Source organism: Artemia sp. Qi Xiang Cuo, chromosome 1, assembly GCF_049724085.1.
Source record: "Artemia sp. Qi Xiang Cuo chromosome 1, ASM4972408v1, whole genome shotgun sequence".
Lineage (NCBI taxonomy): Eukaryota > Metazoa > Arthropoda > Branchiopoda > Anostraca > Artemiidae > Artemia > Artemia sp. Qi Xiang Cuo.
The window spans coordinates 50,310,839-50,328,526 of NC_142794.1; the positions used below are offsets into that span (position 1 = coordinate 50,310,839).

General features: G+C 36.5%; 1 protein-coding gene across 1 annotated transcript in view; it reads left to right on the plus strand.

Annotated features, from left to right (window-relative positions):
• Positions 1–17,688, plus strand: part of LOC148956437 (uncharacterized) — a 570,204-nt gene that overhangs the window by 425,761 nt on the left and 126,755 nt on the right. Inside the window, 2 exon segments of the mRNA XM_089090886.1 lie at positions 7,047–7,322; positions 10,505–11,101. Coding sequence (XP_088947012.1) covers positions 7,047–7,322; positions 10,505–11,101 — 873 coding nt within the window.

The window sequence follows — 17,688 nt, forward strand, 5'->3', positions numbered from 1 at the left end:
CACACACACACAAAACTAACAAGCACAAATACACATACACACACACAAAATCATGCGATCGATCAAAAACATACACACACACAAAAACATACACACACACAAAATAATAAACAAACAACCATAAACTTACACAACAAAATAAGCATACAAACACACAAAAAACTTACACACACAAAAAACTTACAAATAAAAAAAAAAGTAACACACAAGAACAAAAATACAAATACAAAAAAAAACTAAAACACACACAAAAAAATACAAACAAACAAACAAAAACACACACAACATAAACACAAAAACTTAAAAACAAAAAAAAAACTATAAAACAAACAAAAAATATAAAACAAGAAAACAAAATCTAAAACCCACACAAAAAATTACATACACTCAAAAAAATACACAAAAAAAAAACCATACACACACAAAAAACTTATAAAAAAAAAACAAAAAAAAACACACAAACTAAAAAACACACATAAAATAACGAACACAAAAACAAAAACACACACAAAAACTTACACAAAAAAAAAAACTAACACACACACAAAAAAAAAAACACACACAAAAAAACTTAAAAACACAAAAACAATTAAACAAACACAAAAACTTACAGACAAACCAAACAAAATTACACACACACAAAAACTTAGACAGACACACAAAAACTTACACACACACACAAACTTACAAACACACACAAAAAACTTACATGCACACAAAAACCTTACACACAAAAAAAATAACACACACACACAAACTTACACACATAAAAAAACTAACACACACACACAAAAAATTACACACACACAAAAAATTACACACACAAAAAAAAAAACACACACACAAACTTACACACACAAAAAAACTTATTACAAACACATACACACACTAAAATTATATATTATTTTAGGAAAATAGAATTGATATGTGCACACACAAAAAAACTCTCACACACACAAAAACTTACACACACACACAAACAAAAAAACTCTAAGCTAAGACTCTAAGCTAAAAACTCTAAATTCTTAACTAAAACTAAACTAAACTAGAACTCTAACTGAAACTCAAAGGTAAAAACATCAAACTCTTAACTAAAATTAAACTAAACTAGAACTCTAACAAAAAATCTAAGATAATAATATAAGATAAAACTATAAACTATTAACTAAAACTAAAATAAACTAGAAATTAAATAAAAACTATAATATAAAATATATAAACAATTAAATAAAAATAAAATATAAAAATAAATTATAATAATATTTAAAAAAATAAAAATATTATATAAAATTAAAATAAACTATAAATCTAACAAAAAAAAACTATAAGATAAAAATATAAAAAAATAACTAAAAATAAAATAAAATAGAACAAAAATAAAAACTCTCATATAAGACTATAAGGTAAAACACAAAACTATTAACTAAAACTAAACTAAAATTCTAACTGAAACTCAAAGGTAAAAAAATCAAACTCTTAACTAAAATTAAAGTAAACTAGAACTCTAACAAAAAAATCTAAGCTAAGACTAAGCTAAAACTCTAAACTCTAAAATAAAATTAAAATAAAATAGAACTCTAAAAAAAACTCTAAGCTACGACTCTAAGATAAAACTATAAACTATTAAATAAAACTAAACTAAACTAGAACTTCAACAAAAACTCTAAGCTAAGACTCTAAGATAAAAACTCTAAATTCTTAACTAAAACTAAACTAAACTAGAACTCTAACTGAAACTCAAAGGTAAAACATCAAACTCTTAACTAAAATTAAACTAAACTAGAACTATAACAAAAACTCTAAGATAAGACTCTAAGATAAAACTCTAAACTATTAACTAAAACTAAACTAAACTAGAACTTCAACAAAAACTCTAAGCTAAAAACTCTAAACTCTTAACTAAAACTAAACAAGAACTCTAACTGAAACTCAAAGTTAAAACATCAAACTCATAACTAAAATTAAATTAAACTAGAACTCTAACAAAAAGCGGCGCATCCCTGCGGCGCATCCCTGCGGCGCATCCCTGCGGCGCATCCCTGCGGCACATCCCTTCGGCGCATCCCTGCGGCGCTTCCCCCGACCCGCGGCGCATCCCCCTGCGGCGCATCCCCATGCGGAGCATTCCGGGGCCCGGAGGGCCTTGGTGGACCGGGGGGAGGGTATCGGGGGTCCGGGGGGCCCTTTGGGGGTCCGGGGACCCTTTGAGGACCAGGGGAGGGCCTTTGCGGGTCTGAGGAGGGCTTTTGGGGGGCTGGGGCTCTTTGGGAGCTTGGGGGACCTTTGCGTACCGGGGGTTTCCTTCGGGGTTGGGGTGGGGGATCGGAACCCTTTGGGGTTGGGGTAGAGGACCTCACAACACTGTTCAAATGGAACTTGTGTATTATAACGGCCACAGAGTTTCACCCTCAAATTCTCTTCTAAAACCTTTCCCAAAATCTTCTTTCAAAATTTCTCTAAATGTTTCGCCGAAATAATAAAAAAAAATTGATAAAACTGTTTCGCCCAAATAATAACTAAACATAAGATAAGCGTGTTCCTTTTGTTTGGCATCTCTGCGCTAACGCAATTCAAATTTCTAGGAAACCCTTTCCTACGTTAATCTCTTCATCTCATAAATTTTCCTAGCTAAACTATTAGGGTTTCGTTAGAATATCAATATTATCTCTCCGACTTAAAGCTCCGTGAAGCCGTATTAAAAAATAGAATTTCTATCTCTTTAGACTCCCGCATAATTCCATGATAACAAGTGATGTCATTTATAATTCCTGACACTAAAGATCAATGAACCTCTATTTAAAAATGGAATATTAATTTTCCTCTCTGACCTAAAGAACATTTATCCCTCAGACCTAAGATTAAAGAAGCCTTAATGTTTCTTAATTCCCCCTTCGTGAATCAATAATTTTCCCGCCGATTATGTAAATCAATTTCTCAGGTTAGGCTAGCCTAAAGATCAAAGAAGCCATGTTTGTTTCTTAATTCCCCTTTCATAAATCATTACATTCTCCCCTACCGATTATGTAAATCAAATTCTCAGGTTAGGTTAGCCTAAAGATCAAAGAAGCGATGTTTGTTTCTTAATTCCCCAGTCGTGAGCCAATAATTCCCCCACCGACTATGTAAATCACCCCAATGTCATTACACCTGGACATTCTGTTTTTCATTCTCACTGAGAAAACCATAAACCACGTGGTCCTGTCACGAGCTCATGAGGCCTAGACATAAATTGCTGTTGACATCCATAAATGTGAGAAAGTTCCTGTTTTTCAAATTCTCACTGACAAAAACCATAAAACATCCATAATTTGATGTTGACAACCATGAAAAACATCATATAAATTGACCAACACACATAACCATCCATGAAAACAGACATAAATGTGAGAAAATTCCTGTTTTTCCAAGTGAGGAAATTCCTGTTTTTTCATTCTCACTGAGAAAACCATAAACCACGTGGTAATGTTCGGAGTTATATATAGGTATCTACTCCCCAGAGGCACTTCATATGGAAGGGGTCGTCATAGAAACTTCAAAGGGGGCTCATTCGATTGTAAATCAACAGTTCTAGTGCCTTTTTTAAGGGTCAAATGTGATTGGAAGGCAACTAACACCCCTTTCACGCCACCAGTTCCTCAAACACATCCAATCAAAATTTGAGATAACCTTTAGGTTCAGCGTAGTTGATTTCCAGATAGAAATTATGCTTTTGAGGAGGACACTCCCCCACAGTTCTCGGGACGAGGGTTGTGCGTTTTACCCAGGGAGTACATACTGATTTCATAAAAAGCTTTTTAGTATAAATTTCAAAAAGTTATTGATTTGGAAATTGAAATGGTTATTGTCCTTTTTAACAGTCGAAAGTGATTGGACGGCAACTAACCCCCCTCTCACCCCCACCTTTTCCCCAAACACATCCAATCAAAATTTTGAGATAGCCATTTTGTTCAACGTAGTTGAAAATTCAGGAAATTAGGTCTTTGAGGATAACAACCCCCCCCCCAGGCCCTCAGGGAAAGGGTTGTAAGTTATGCCCTGGGGGCATATAAGGTTTTTATAGAAAGGTTTTTATTAAAAGCGAAGTCGTAGAAACTTTAGAAAGGGCTCATTCGATTGGAAATTTAAACAAATAGTTCCCTTTTTAATAATCAAAAGGGACTGGAGGGTAACTAACACCGCTACCACGACCATCATATCCCCAAACAAATCCAACCAAAAATTCTAGATAACCATGTTTTTCAACGTAGTTGAAATTTCGGGACATTTTATGTTGAGCAGGACACTCCCCCCCCCCACACACAGTTTTCAGGGCGTGTGCCGTAAGCCTTATCCTGAAAGTACATTCGACTTTTCTAAAAGCAGTGCACGTCTAAAATTCCTAGAAAGCTTATTTGGGAGGAAATTGACAGCTCTAGTCAACTTTTTAGGCATTACAATGGATTGAAGGGTAACCAGCTTCCCCCCTCCCCCAAACCCTTTTTTCCCAAATTCATCCGATTAAAATGTTTGAGATATCTATTTTGTTAAGAATAGTTGAAAGATCATATAACAAAAATTCCGGTGTCAACAAAACCCCCCAGGGCCCGGGGGCAGGCGTTCTAAGTTATGCCCTGGGGGCATATATGGTTCTTATGGAAGGAATGCTCGTATTAACTTCAAAGAGGACTCATTTGGTTGTAAATTGAAAGTTCTAGTTGAGTCTTTAAGAGTCAAAAGAGATTAGAGTGCAGGTAGCCCCCCCCATGCCCCTTTTTCCCCGCAGGTATTCGATAAAGATTTATATATAGACATTAAGTTAAAAATTGCTCAAAAGTCAGATAACAAAACTCAGGTGTCGTTACAACCAGGGCTCCAGGGCACTGGGGCAGGCGTTGTAAGTTCTGCCCTGGGGCATATATGGCTCTTATGAATGGGATGCTCGTATAAACTTCAGAGAGGGCTCATTTGATTGGAAATTGAAAGTTCTAGTTCAATTTTTAGAGTCATGAGAGTTAAGGGCAACTACCCCCCCCACGCCCTTTTTCCCTTAACCCATCCGCTAAAAATTTTGAGATAGCCAGTGTTTTGGAAATTGTTCAAAATTAAATAACAAAACTCCCCCAGGGCCCGGGGGATAGGTGTTGTAAATGTTGTCCTGGGGGCGCATATGGTTCTTATGAAAGGGATACTCGTATAAACTTCAGAGAGGGCTCATTTTTATTGGAAATTGAAAGTTCTAGTTCAATTTTTAAGAGTCAAAAGATATCCGAGGGCAACTAGAACACACACCCTTTTTTCCCCAAGCCCATCCGATGAAACTTTTATGATAGCCATTTCATTAAAAATAGTTCAAAGGTCATATAACAAAAACTCCTGTGTCGACGCAACCCCCCAGGGCCCGGAGGCAGGCGTTATGAGTAATGCTTTGGGGGCATTTATAGTTCTTGTCGAAGGCATGCTCGTATAAGCTTCGGAAAGGGCTTATTTGATTGGAAATTGAATGTTCTTGTTCACTTTTTAAGACTCAAAATAGATCGGAGGGTAACTAGCCCCTCCCCCTCCACACCCTAAATGCATAAGATAAAAATTTTGAGGTAGACTTTTTTTTCAAAATATTTCAAAGTTCAGATAAAAAAAAAACTCTGGTGTCAACGCATAGGCCCCTCAGGATCTTAAGGTAGGTGTTAGCTATACCCCAGTGGTATATATGGTTATTAAGAAAGAGAAGCTCGTATAAACTTCATAGAGGGCTCATTTGGTTGGAAATTGAAAGTAGTAATTCAATTTTTATGAGTAAAAAGTGATTGAAGGGCAGCCTCCCCCCAAACTTCATTTATTTTTTTCCCAGAGACACTTTATGTACAAGTGGTCGTCGTATAACTTCAAAGGGGGCTCATTCGATTGGAAATCGAGAGTTCTAGTGCCCTTCTTAAGGGTCAAATGTGATCAGAGGGCAACTAGCCCCCAAGCCCTTTTTCCCCAAATACATCTTGTAAAAAATTTGAGGTAGCCATTTTGTTAAAAATAGCTCAAAGATCATATAACAAAAACTCACTTACATATGGCTATTTCGTTAGAAATAGTTCAAAGGTCAGATAAAAAAACTCCTGTGTGGACACAAGCCTCCCCCCCCCAGGGCCCGGGGCATGCGTTGTAAGTATTGCTCTGGGGCATGTATGGTTATCATGGAAGGTTTGCTCGTATAAACTTCGGAGAGGGCTCATATGATTGGAAATTGAAAGTTCTCGTTCACTTTTTAAGAGTCAAAAGAATCGGAGGGCAACTATCCCCCCCTCTCCATGCCCTATTTTCCTCAAACCCATCCGATAATAACTTAGGGAGAGATTTTTTTTCAAAATAGTTCAAAAGTCAGATAACAAAACTCCGGTGTCGACACAACCCCCCAGGGCCCGGGGGCAGGCATTATAAGCTAGGTCCTGGGGCTGTATGTGGTTATTATGAAAGGAATGCTCGTATAACCTTCAGAGATGGTTCATTTGGGTGGAAATTAAAAGTTTTAGTTCATTTTCTCAGAGTGAAAAAGATCGGAGGGCCACTAGCCCCTCCCGCCCTCCACACCTTTGAGTTTATCGGATGGATAAACCCATCCGATAAAAATTTGAGGTGACCATTTTGTTAAAAATAGTTCAACCATCAGATATTAAAACTCAGGGGTGATTGTATCTGCTGAGCTTAAGTTTAATATGGCCTTTACTTTTCTTTAAAAACTTATTTTTCAGAAATTTTTTTTTTTAATTAATCACTGAAAAGATACTTCAAGATTTTCCGAAGAATCTCAACATATCTTCAGAGTGTCAGGTGACATATCACTTCAAATTAGAACGTACATAGAGAAAGCACCTCATTTCTGGAGAGACCGCGATTTTGTCAGCAATTTAAGATCATCAAATAAAAAAATGTAAAAAAAGAGGATTTCTCTCTAGGAGTGGCGGGGGCTTGACCCATGGCCTTATGTTACTAACCTACCGCCATTCATTACTATTGAATTACTGAATTAATATAATTTCTTTTGGATCTCACTCTGAAGAACCCTTTATTTTTCTTAGGAGTATTCAAATAGCACTGTGTACCACGAAGCAAAGAGCACAGATCTACTAAAAGAGGCCAAAATAGTTAAAACTGAAGTTAAAGCAGATCAACCGCTTTCAACAGCTGAGGATAGAGCGAATGCCACACATCAGCTTCAAGAATCAATAACGCACACTGTTCATAGGATTTATAGTTGTAAAAAGAACTTATTAGCCTTTTCAAACCAACTAGAACTTCTTTTGTGTTGGCTTGGAGAAGCCAGAGAAGATATATCCAATAATGAGGCTATACAGGTATTATGTCGGAGGAATTCTAATTTCTATGTTGTGTTTGAAGTCTATTAAGGTCCAAAGTGTTTTTACACAATTAAAAAAAAATGGAAGAATAAAAAGATATGTCTTGGAATTTAAAATAGCTTACATGGTGCATGATAATTGTAGCTGTTTTGAATGGCCCTAAAATATGGATGCATAGAAAGGTTCAGATAAAGATGCTAGATGTTTTATAGAGGAATTGTCAAAGGATACTTCTAGGTTTTGGTTTGAACTACTTCTTATCAAACGACAAATTTTAAAAATGATTTAATCTAACTTTTGAGGACTATAATGAAATAAAGACAATTTGGTGAGGTTTTACAGATGAAGGATAATAGGTTGAATAAAACTTTTTTTGGGGGGGAGGGAATCAAACCGGAGCCAAATGGAAAGCAGGACAACGACGAATTATGTGGGATAGGTCATAAGAAAATGTTGAAAGAAAGTAGAAACTGAATTGGAGTTTTCAAACGGTAAAGTTCTGAACATAATAAGTGAAAGGGGAATGTATGCACTGGCCTTGGTCTATAGTGACTTTGAGGCATGAAAGGTTTTCAGTAGCCGTAGTTTTAGAATTTGCTTGACAGATGTGGGCATCCAAAACATATCCAACTGATAAGATTAATTATTTCATTCCTACACTTTATTCTTTAAAACTAAATTTAAAAGTCAGTGTCACATAATTACTTTAGTCATTTATTTACATTTTGTTTAGTTATATTAGCCTAGGTCAATGAAATGCGATTGTCCTTTTAATTAAGGACTTCGTGTCGTATAATCTTTGGATGAAATGATTCGTTATTGCTTTGATTGGTTAGAAAAAGACGTGCCGCGTCATCCCACCTAATTACCTGCTCTTCAACTTGCTAGGCTCACTTAACCCATGCATACCCTTCCATTTTTATGTTTGCTAATCATGGCAGGCACGTACATAGGGATTTATTTTAGAGTTGAGTAGAAAACCAAGTTTTATTTAAATATATTGAAAATAAATGGAAAAGCTGTCAATATCTTGAAATTAATCGGACGTGGATAGAAGCTGCTTATATATGGGTAGATTTAAGCAGGAGATAAGACCAGGGTTGCCACCGTCAGGGATTAATCCAGGTATTCCGGGATTTTTTTTTTTCGCGGTCCGGGATTTTTTTTGTGTCTGAGTTTTTCGGGATTTTTTGTAAGAAACCGGGATTTTTTGCTAAAAACCAGGATTTTTTTTTACTAAAAAGAGATTTTCAACGATTGTGACTGAAATTCTACTATTTTTCTTTCTGTACGATGGAATATTCTTTGTTTTGTTTGTTCCCTCTGGATTTGCGCTTGTAAACTGGGTCAACGATTTTTTCATTCGGGATTTGACTTTTGAAAATTCGACTTCAATGTAAGGACGAGCGGCGAATTCAAAACAAAAAAAGCAAGGATTTTTTGTTTTTTGTCATTATACTTCATTTTGCCCCATGTAATGCCTCGGGCAAAGTTAATCTCAGAAAAGGTAATTAAAAAGCTTAAGGCATTATACTTATTCTGTTCAAAAGGATACTTATTTCAAAAGGATGGTTTTGTAAGACGAATGATAGTTCCGCTGTCCGCTTCTTGATTGGCGAGACTTTTGCTAAACAGAAAAGCAGGTATGGTAAAAAGGAAAGGGACAAGTGGAGACGTGATAAAAGGCAACTTTTACCGCTTGCCAAGCCATATTGAATATTAGCGCGTCCAGACTATCCATTTTTTGGAAAAATTGGATGGAAATCTTGGAATGTAGACAGGTCTCCCGTCCCATTTTTATGTTTTCTGGGCAGGAAGAATCAGAGGGTCAGAAAATGGAAAAATGGGATGGAAGTAGTAGTATGGACAGCTTTTTTGGAAAAAATGCCAGAAGAAGGAAATGATTAGACACGATAAGTGATAAATAAAAATAGTTGTCTAAGATGGCATTGAATAGAAAAAGGTAAATTGTCTAACTGAGGCTCTAAATTTGTTTTCTATAGGTTTTGGCTCAGAAAAACAGATTTGATGAGGATAGCGCCGATAAATTTGTACAGATATCTTCTGAAAAAACACCAAGTTTTTGAAAAAACCGCCTTGTCTGGACGACTATTCCTTTTTCCAGATTTCTGTCCCATTTTCCAGAAATTGGATGGTCTGGACGCGCTATATGGCTGCGAAACGAGACGTCAATTCTTGGGCGGGAAATTCGAATAACGATGAAACGTGGATGCGTCGACACGTTTTCTCGAAACTTTGTTGAATTTCTTTGGCCTAAAATATTTGTCGCAGATCCTACTAATCCACCAGAACGTTTTCACAGAAATAATACTAGGAATATTGACAATCAGTTGTTAGTTACAACTAGACAACCACGTTTCACCGTACTTCGAATTACGCGTTTTGATTTTTACGTCATCACTGTGCAGCCCTATGTTATGTAGTCTAAAAACCGTGTTCCGGGATTTTTTTAGAAGAAAAATCGGGATTTTATTTTTGAGCTGGTGGCAACCCTGGATAATACCCGATAATTTGTTTAGCTGATGATGAATTTGTTCAGCTGTTTAGCCACGCTTCTTTGAAAATCATTATTTGTCTAACAGATATAATCCCATGAAAATTGATGTAGATAAAAAATTATAAAATTTATTATAGACAGTTAGACACGTATGCACGAATTTATTTTGCGTGCTGATAGTAAAACGCTCAAAGAAAATCCATACATACGTGTAACTTGTATGGAATATATCTAAATTAGAGGAGAAAACGTATGGCACAAGCACACCCCCCCCCCCCTCTTACATACGTGCCTGTCTCCGTAACTGCCCTTTTGTTTCAACTTTGTTGTAAAAATTAGTAAGTTCCTGTGATTCAAAAAACTAAAACTTTTGTAATGAATAACAGTGGGGATGAGTTCTTCATCCTTTATTGTCGTGTCATACCCTTTTAAAATGATGTCAAGTTTTACAATCTTGAAAAACATAAAATAAATTGTGCGAGGCGTTTAATATGGTCAACTTCTTTAACAGTTTGTATTGTTTGGACAAACAAATGCTGAATCGATATTGCTCATGGCGAAAATGTTAGTTCAACATATATTTATGAAGTGACTTAAAAGATGGATTTAGTTTAGTAGTGTTTCAGATAAACAAAATACTACACATTTCTTATTTTTTTAGAAAATCTCGGTTGAAATTCAACTACGTAGGGAGGAAATCGATGAAGATATCAAAACGTCGCTCGAACAGGCATTAAATCATCTCCCCCTTGCTGATGTAGAAGACCTTCGTTTTGAAGTGCTAGACTGCTATGATCGGCTTGATCATGTGAGTAATTTAATTGAAACAACAACAAGCAAAGACATTTCTGATATCGAGGAATTACGCTCGGTGTTGATGGAAATACAAAATCGGTTTTGGCTTCTTGATCGACCTCTGGATAATGAACACGAGCTTACCCTAGTACGAATTGAAGTACGTTTGCTTCTGCAATTAATTCACAAAAAGCAAGAGCTCCTTGAACAATTACTTAATAGTGCTGATTATGATGATAGGGAGCTTGTTTTCTTGAGCTCTATATATGAGGAGTTACAAGCTCAGTGCAAAGCATTAGATAACCAATACACTCAACTTTATCAGGGACTTCGGACACTACAGAAACAAAATTTTACAATTGACCTGTGGCTGTATGACTTGAAAAGAAGATTGAGTAGATGGACAAGTTTCATTACGAACCCTGATGGTAGAATGGCTGTAGATGTTTTGCGTGATTGTGAGGTAAGAAGTATGAATTAAAACTTACCACTCTTGCTCGTAAATGATAAATACAGTTGCACATTTGGAATTTCACAGGTGCTCATTTCCATGCTGCTGAAAATGTATCCGCCTAAACAAGAAATTAAAATGGTAATATTAGTGTTTTATAAAACTTTAGAAAAATGCATTCAAAATTGTTTAAGCCTTTGGAGTCATAAGTCAATAACCGCCCCCCCCCCGCCCTCTGGCTGAATGATTCTGCCTTATTTTTATGTTTTTGTTCTGAGATTTCTATTATATAGCATTAAAAATGCCAATTAGACGAGGATTGCCCCCCTCCCTGACGAGGTTTGCCCCTCCTGGAATTCAGCTTATGGGCGCCCATGTATGTAGGCTATGTACATCCTTTGTTTGTATAATCTTCCGGACGAGGATTTATAAGCTTTTGGGTTTTTCTAAAGTCTAATTCTCATGAATGCTTAGCAGGATATCATCAGTTTCTACCCGTCCATTGTCTTTTAACCCATCATAATTTGGTCTTATTTATGAGGGATTCTGTTTGATCAGACCTCATCATACTTGGACCTTCGTGCGTATATGGCCGTAGATGAGAACGGGCCTTGAAGTATAAGTAAGCAAAAATCGATAGAAAATTTTTGAACTAATAGAAACCATATTTTTCCTTCGATACATTCAGTTATTGTTAAAACTGGACATTAAGGACATTAAAAGTAGGTTGTAATTCTTCCCTCCCTTAAACTTTCCCACAATATCAGGGATAACAATTGGGGGGAGGGAAGGTGTCAAGGAGCTCCCTGGGGGCATCAAGGCGCTTCGTTCTAGATGTTTACATATTAGGATTTTGATCATTCTTTAATTTAAAAGTGCTATTTTTAGTGTTTCATTAAAATATTGAAAAAGCAACAAAATTACCCAACTATATTTTTTAAACTACATCCCCGCCCCCAAACTTTCGGGAGTTGAAGCCCCTGTACAAAATATGCACAGGAGTGTCTGTAAATATTTATCAAATAGTTCGTGGTAGATACATCAAAAGAATCGTAATTTGGTCTTATTTATGAGGGATTCTGATGAATCAGACCTCAATATACTTTGACCTTCGTGCGTATATGACCATGCGTGAGAACGGGTCTTGAGGTATCAGTAAGTAAAAATCGATAGAAAAATTCTGAACTAATAGAAACCATATTTTTCCTTCGATACCTTGCGGGGGGTGAACACTTGGGAGTTCCTGATATGGAGGAAATTTAAACTTGAGGAATTTACCCAAATTCCTATACGAAATTCTTCCTATTTGTCTTACTTACTCTTTGCTAACTCAATTTTATATGTAGAAATGTTCTGGGTAAATTTTCCAGACGAAAGTTTCAGCGAGGCTAGAATTGTCTGGAGAACTTTTCCGGGGGGCGGTGGATTTTCTGCAGGAGAAATTATCCCTGGGGAAATTTTCTGCGGAATTAAATTTCCTCCAGGGAGGAGGGAATTTCCGGAAAAAATTTCCTTGGTGGGATGATTTCCAGCATGATTCAAATGATTCAGCATGATTCATGAGAAATTCAAATCATTTTCAAATGAAAGTATGCTAAGGGTACTTTTTCAGGCAGAATCTGTCGTAAGAAATTTTCTAGTTTGAATTGTCAGAATCGGGCCAATTTCCAGAATTATCTTGGGGAATTTTTTTCCGGGGGGGGGAGTATTTTACACGGGAGGAACTTTCCATGGAAGAATTTTTAGTCGGGGGAGGGAACTTTCAAGAGAGGAGCCGGATTTCCCGGTATTATTTGAAAAACGAACAGAAATTAAATAAAAAAAACAAGTTTTTTCAGCTGAAAATAAGGAGAAATATTAAAACTTAGAAACGAACAGAAATTATTCCATATATGAAAAGGGTTCCCCTTCCTCAATGCCTCGCTCTTTACGCTTAAGTTTGACTTTTTGTCACATCTCCTTAAGAACGACTCAGTAGAGATGATCCTAAAGTTCCCACGAGTACACCAAATATGGGCATAGAGTCATTAGGGAGAACACGTGAGTAATGGGGTCAATGACCTATAACCTGTGCTGTCAGTCATTACTCAAATTGTTTCCGGGCAAAGTTTAATAATGTCTGACAGGTGACGTCAAGTTTATTAATGTCCTTTGAGTTTAACCAGAATTATTTCCAGGGCAAAGTTTAGATCACACTTGACAGCTAATGTCATGATTGATTGATTTGACACGAAAAGGGAATTGATTTGTTGTTTCTAAGGGGAACTATTGATTCACTAAAGGGGAATCAATTTGTTGTTTCCAAAGAGAATTGTTTCCGAGCGAATTTCTATATTAATGTCTTTGGAGTTCTACCAAGAGAATTGTTTTTCCGAGCGGATGTTTTGATATTAGCGATGAATTGTTTTAGTGCGGGAATCAGGTTTCTTAGTAATTTGAAATGTGTCATCGCAGAGATGCCAAAAACAAAAGGAACACGCAGAAATTACGTTTAGGGGTTATTTAGGTGAAACTGTATTAGACATCTTATGGAATTATTTCGGCGAAACAGTTAGAGACATTTTAAAAGATGATTTAAAAGATGATTTTAGAAGAGGATTTGAGGGTGAAACTCTGTGGTCGTTATAATACACAATTTCCATTTGAACAGTGTCGTGAGGTCCTCTAACCCAACCCCAAAGGGTTCCGATTCCCCGACCCCAACCCCGAAGGAAGCCCCCGGTCTTCAAAGGTTCTCCGGGCTCCCAAAGGGCCCCCGGCGCCCCAAAGGCTCCGGAGCCCCCATTTTAATACTTTTTTAAGGCTTTATTATATCTTTTCAGATCAAATTATTATTTTAGGGAATAATTTCGGCAAAACACTTAGAGACATTTTATAAGATGATTTTTGAAGAGATTTTAGAAGAGAATTTGAGGATGAAGCTCTATAGTCGTTATAATACACATGTTCCATTTGAACAGTGTCATAAGGTCCTCTACCCCAACCCCACAGGGTTCCGATTCCCCTAACCCAACCCCGAAGGAAGCCCCTGGTCCTCAAAGGTCCCCCAAGCTCTCAAAGGACCAACCGGCCTTCAAGGGCCCCCCAGCCCCTCAAAGACCCTCCTCGGGCCCTATCTTTCGTTGTGATGTGTTGTCTGAAACTTATGATTTGGGATATGTAAATTACTATTTCGGACTTTTCTGAGCTAGATTTCTTAGTCGTCTATTGGTGTGTATTGTCTGACACCTATGATTTGGGATGGGTGGATTGCAATTTTTGACTTTTCTGAGCTGGATTTCTGAGCCGTTCATAGGTGTGTGTTGTCTGAAACTTATGATTTGGGATGGTTAATTGCTATTTCTGGCTTTTATTAGCTAGGTTTCTTAGCCTTTCATAGATGTGTGTTGTCAGAAAATTATGATTTGGGATGTGTAGTTTGCTATTTGGACTTTTCAGGGCTAGGATTTTTAGTCCATCATAGGTGTTTGTTGTCTGAAACCAATAGTTTGGGATGAGTAGTTTGCTATTTCAGGCTTTAATGAGCTAGGTTTCTTAGCCTTTCGTAGGTGTGTCTTGACTGAAACTTATGATTTGGGATATGTAAATTACTATTTCGGGCTTTTCTGAGTTGGATTTCTTAGTCTTTCATAGGTATGTGTTGTCTGAAACCTGTGTTTTGAGACGTGTTGCTTGCTATTTTTGACTTTTATGAGATTGTTTTCTTAGCCTTTCATACGTGTATGTTGACTGAAGCTTATGATTGGGATGAGTGGTTTGCTATTTTTGACTTTTCTGAGTTAGATTTCTTAGCCTTTCATAGGTGTGTGTTGTCAGAAAATTATGATTTGGGATGTATAGTTTGCTTTTTGGACTTTTCAGAGCTATGATTCTTAGTCTCTCATAGGCGTTTGTTGTCTGAAACTTCTAGTTTGGGATGAATAGTTTGCTATTTCAGGCTTTTCTGAGCTATGGTTTCCTAGTATTTCGTAGGTGAATATTGTCTGAAACTTACGATTTGGGATATGTAAATTACTATTTCGGGCTTTTCAAAGCTAGATTTCTTAGTCTTTCGTAGGTGTGTGTTGTCTGAAACCTATGATTTGGGATGGTTAATTTGCTATTTTTGACTTTTCTGAGCTATGTTTCTTAGTTTTTCATAGGTGTGTGCTGTCAGAAAATTATGATTTGTGATTTGTAGTTTGCTTTTTGGACTTTTCAGAGCTAGGATTCGTAGTCCATCATAGGTGTTTGTTGTCTGAAACCTTTAGTTTGGGATGAGTAGTTTGCTATTTCAGGCTTTTCATAGTCAGATTTCTTAGTATTTCGTAGGTGTGTGTTGTCTGAAACCTTTGATTTGGATTGTGTGGGTTGCTATTTTTTTGTCTTTTCATAGCCAGATTTCTTAGTATTTCGTACGTGTGTGTTGTCTGAAACCTATGATTTGGATTGTGTGGGTTGCTATTTTTTGACTTGTCTTAGCCGGAGTTCTTGGCTTTTCATAGGGGTGTATTGACTGACACCTATGATCTGGGATGAATGGAATCCTATTTTGGAATTTTCCTAGATGGATTTTTTAGCCCTTCATAGGTAAATTTTGCCTGAAACCTATGATTTGGGATGGTTAATTTGTAATGTTTTACTTCTCTGAATTGGATTTCTTAGTCATTTTTAGGTGTGTGTTTTCATAAAATTATGATTTGGTATGTGCAGTTTGCTATTTGGACTTTTCAGAGCTAGAATTCTTAGTCCTTCATAGGTATTTGTTGTTTGAAAACGATAGTTTGGGGTGAGTAGTTTGCTATTTCAGGCTTTAATGAGCTAGGTTTCTTAGCCTTTCGTAGGTGTGTGTTGACTGAAACTTATGATTTGGGATATGTAATTTGCTATTTCCGACTTTTCATAACCAGATTTCTTAGTCTTTCGTAGGTGTGTGGTGTCTGAAACCTATGATTTGGGATGTGTGGGTTGCTATTTTTTGACTTTTCTGAGCTGGATTTCTTAGCCTTTTGTAGGTGTGTGTTGACTGAAACCGATGATTTGGGAATGAGTGGTTTGCCATTTTTGACTTTTCTGAGCTAGATTTCTTAGCCTTTCATAGGTGTGTGCTTTAAGAAAATTATGATTTTGGAGATGTAGTTTACTTTTTGTACTTTTCAGAGCTAGGATTCTTAGTCCCTCGTAGGTGTTTGTTGTCTGAAACTTCTAGTTTGGGATGAGTAGTTGGCTATTTCACGGCTTTTCTGAGCTAAGGTTTCTTAGTATTTCCTAGGTGAATGTTGTCTGAAATTTATGACTTGGGATATTTACATTACTATTTCGGGCTTATCTGAGTTTGATTTCTTAGTCTTTCATAGGTAAGTGTTTTCCGAAACCCATGATTTGGGATGGGTGTTGGCTATTTTTGACTTTTCTGAGCTGGACTTCTTACCCTTTCATAGGTGTGTGTTGTCAGAAAATTATGATTTGGGATGTGTAATTTGCTAGTTGGACTTTTCAGAGCTAGGATTCTTAGTCTCTCATAGACGTTTGTTGTCTGAAACCTATAGTTTGGGATGAATAGTTTGCTATTTCAGGCTTTTATGAGCTAGGTTTCCTAGTATTTCGTAGGTGTGTGTTGTCTGAAACTTATGATTTGGGATATGTAAATTCCTATTTCGGGCTTTTCTGAGCTAGATTCCTTAGTCTTTCGTTGATGTGCGTTGTCTGAAACCTATGATTTGGGATGGGTGGATTGCTATTTTTGACTTTTCTGAGCTGGATTTCTTAACCGTTCATAGGTGAGTGTTGTTCAAGTTCAAGTTCATTTAATTTCTCAATAAATCACTACAAGACAAAATAACACTTTTACAATATGAATCAATGGAAAACACAATATTTACAGAGGGTGCCTACACAGTCTGAAACTTATGATTTGGGATGGTTAATTTGCTATTTCCGGCTTTTATTAGCTAGGTTTCTTAGCCTTTCATAGGTGTGTGTTGTCAGAAAATTATGATTTGGGATGTGTAGTTTGCTATTTGGACTTTTCAGAGCTAGGATTCTTAGTCCTTCATATGTATTTGCTGTCTGAAACCGATAGTTTGGGATTAGTAGTTTTCTATTTCAGGCTTTTATGAACTAGGTTTCTTAGCCTTTCTTAGGTGTGTGTTGACTGAAACTTATAATTCGAGATACTTGAAATACCAGTTCTAGCTTTTAAGAGCTAAGTATCTTGGTCTTTCGTAGGTGGGTCTTGTCTGAAGCCTATGATTGGGGATGTATGAGTTTCTACTTTTGACCTTTCTGAGCTAGAATTATTAACCTATTAGTGGTATATTTAGTCTGAAACATCTGTTTGAGATGAGTGGTTTGCTATTTTTGTCTTTTCTGACTTAGATATCTTAGCCATTTATAGTTGATTGTTGCCAGAAAATCAAGGTTTTAGATGTGCAGTGCGATATTTTTACTTTTACGAGCCATGATTCATATTGTCTGATAGTCTTTTATTCTCTAAAGCCTATAGTTTCGGTTGAATAGTTTGGTATTTCAGCCTTTTCTGAGGTAAAGTTTCCTAGTATTTGCTAGATGAATATTGTCTGAAACTAATGATTTGGGGTATTTAGGTTACTATTTCGGGC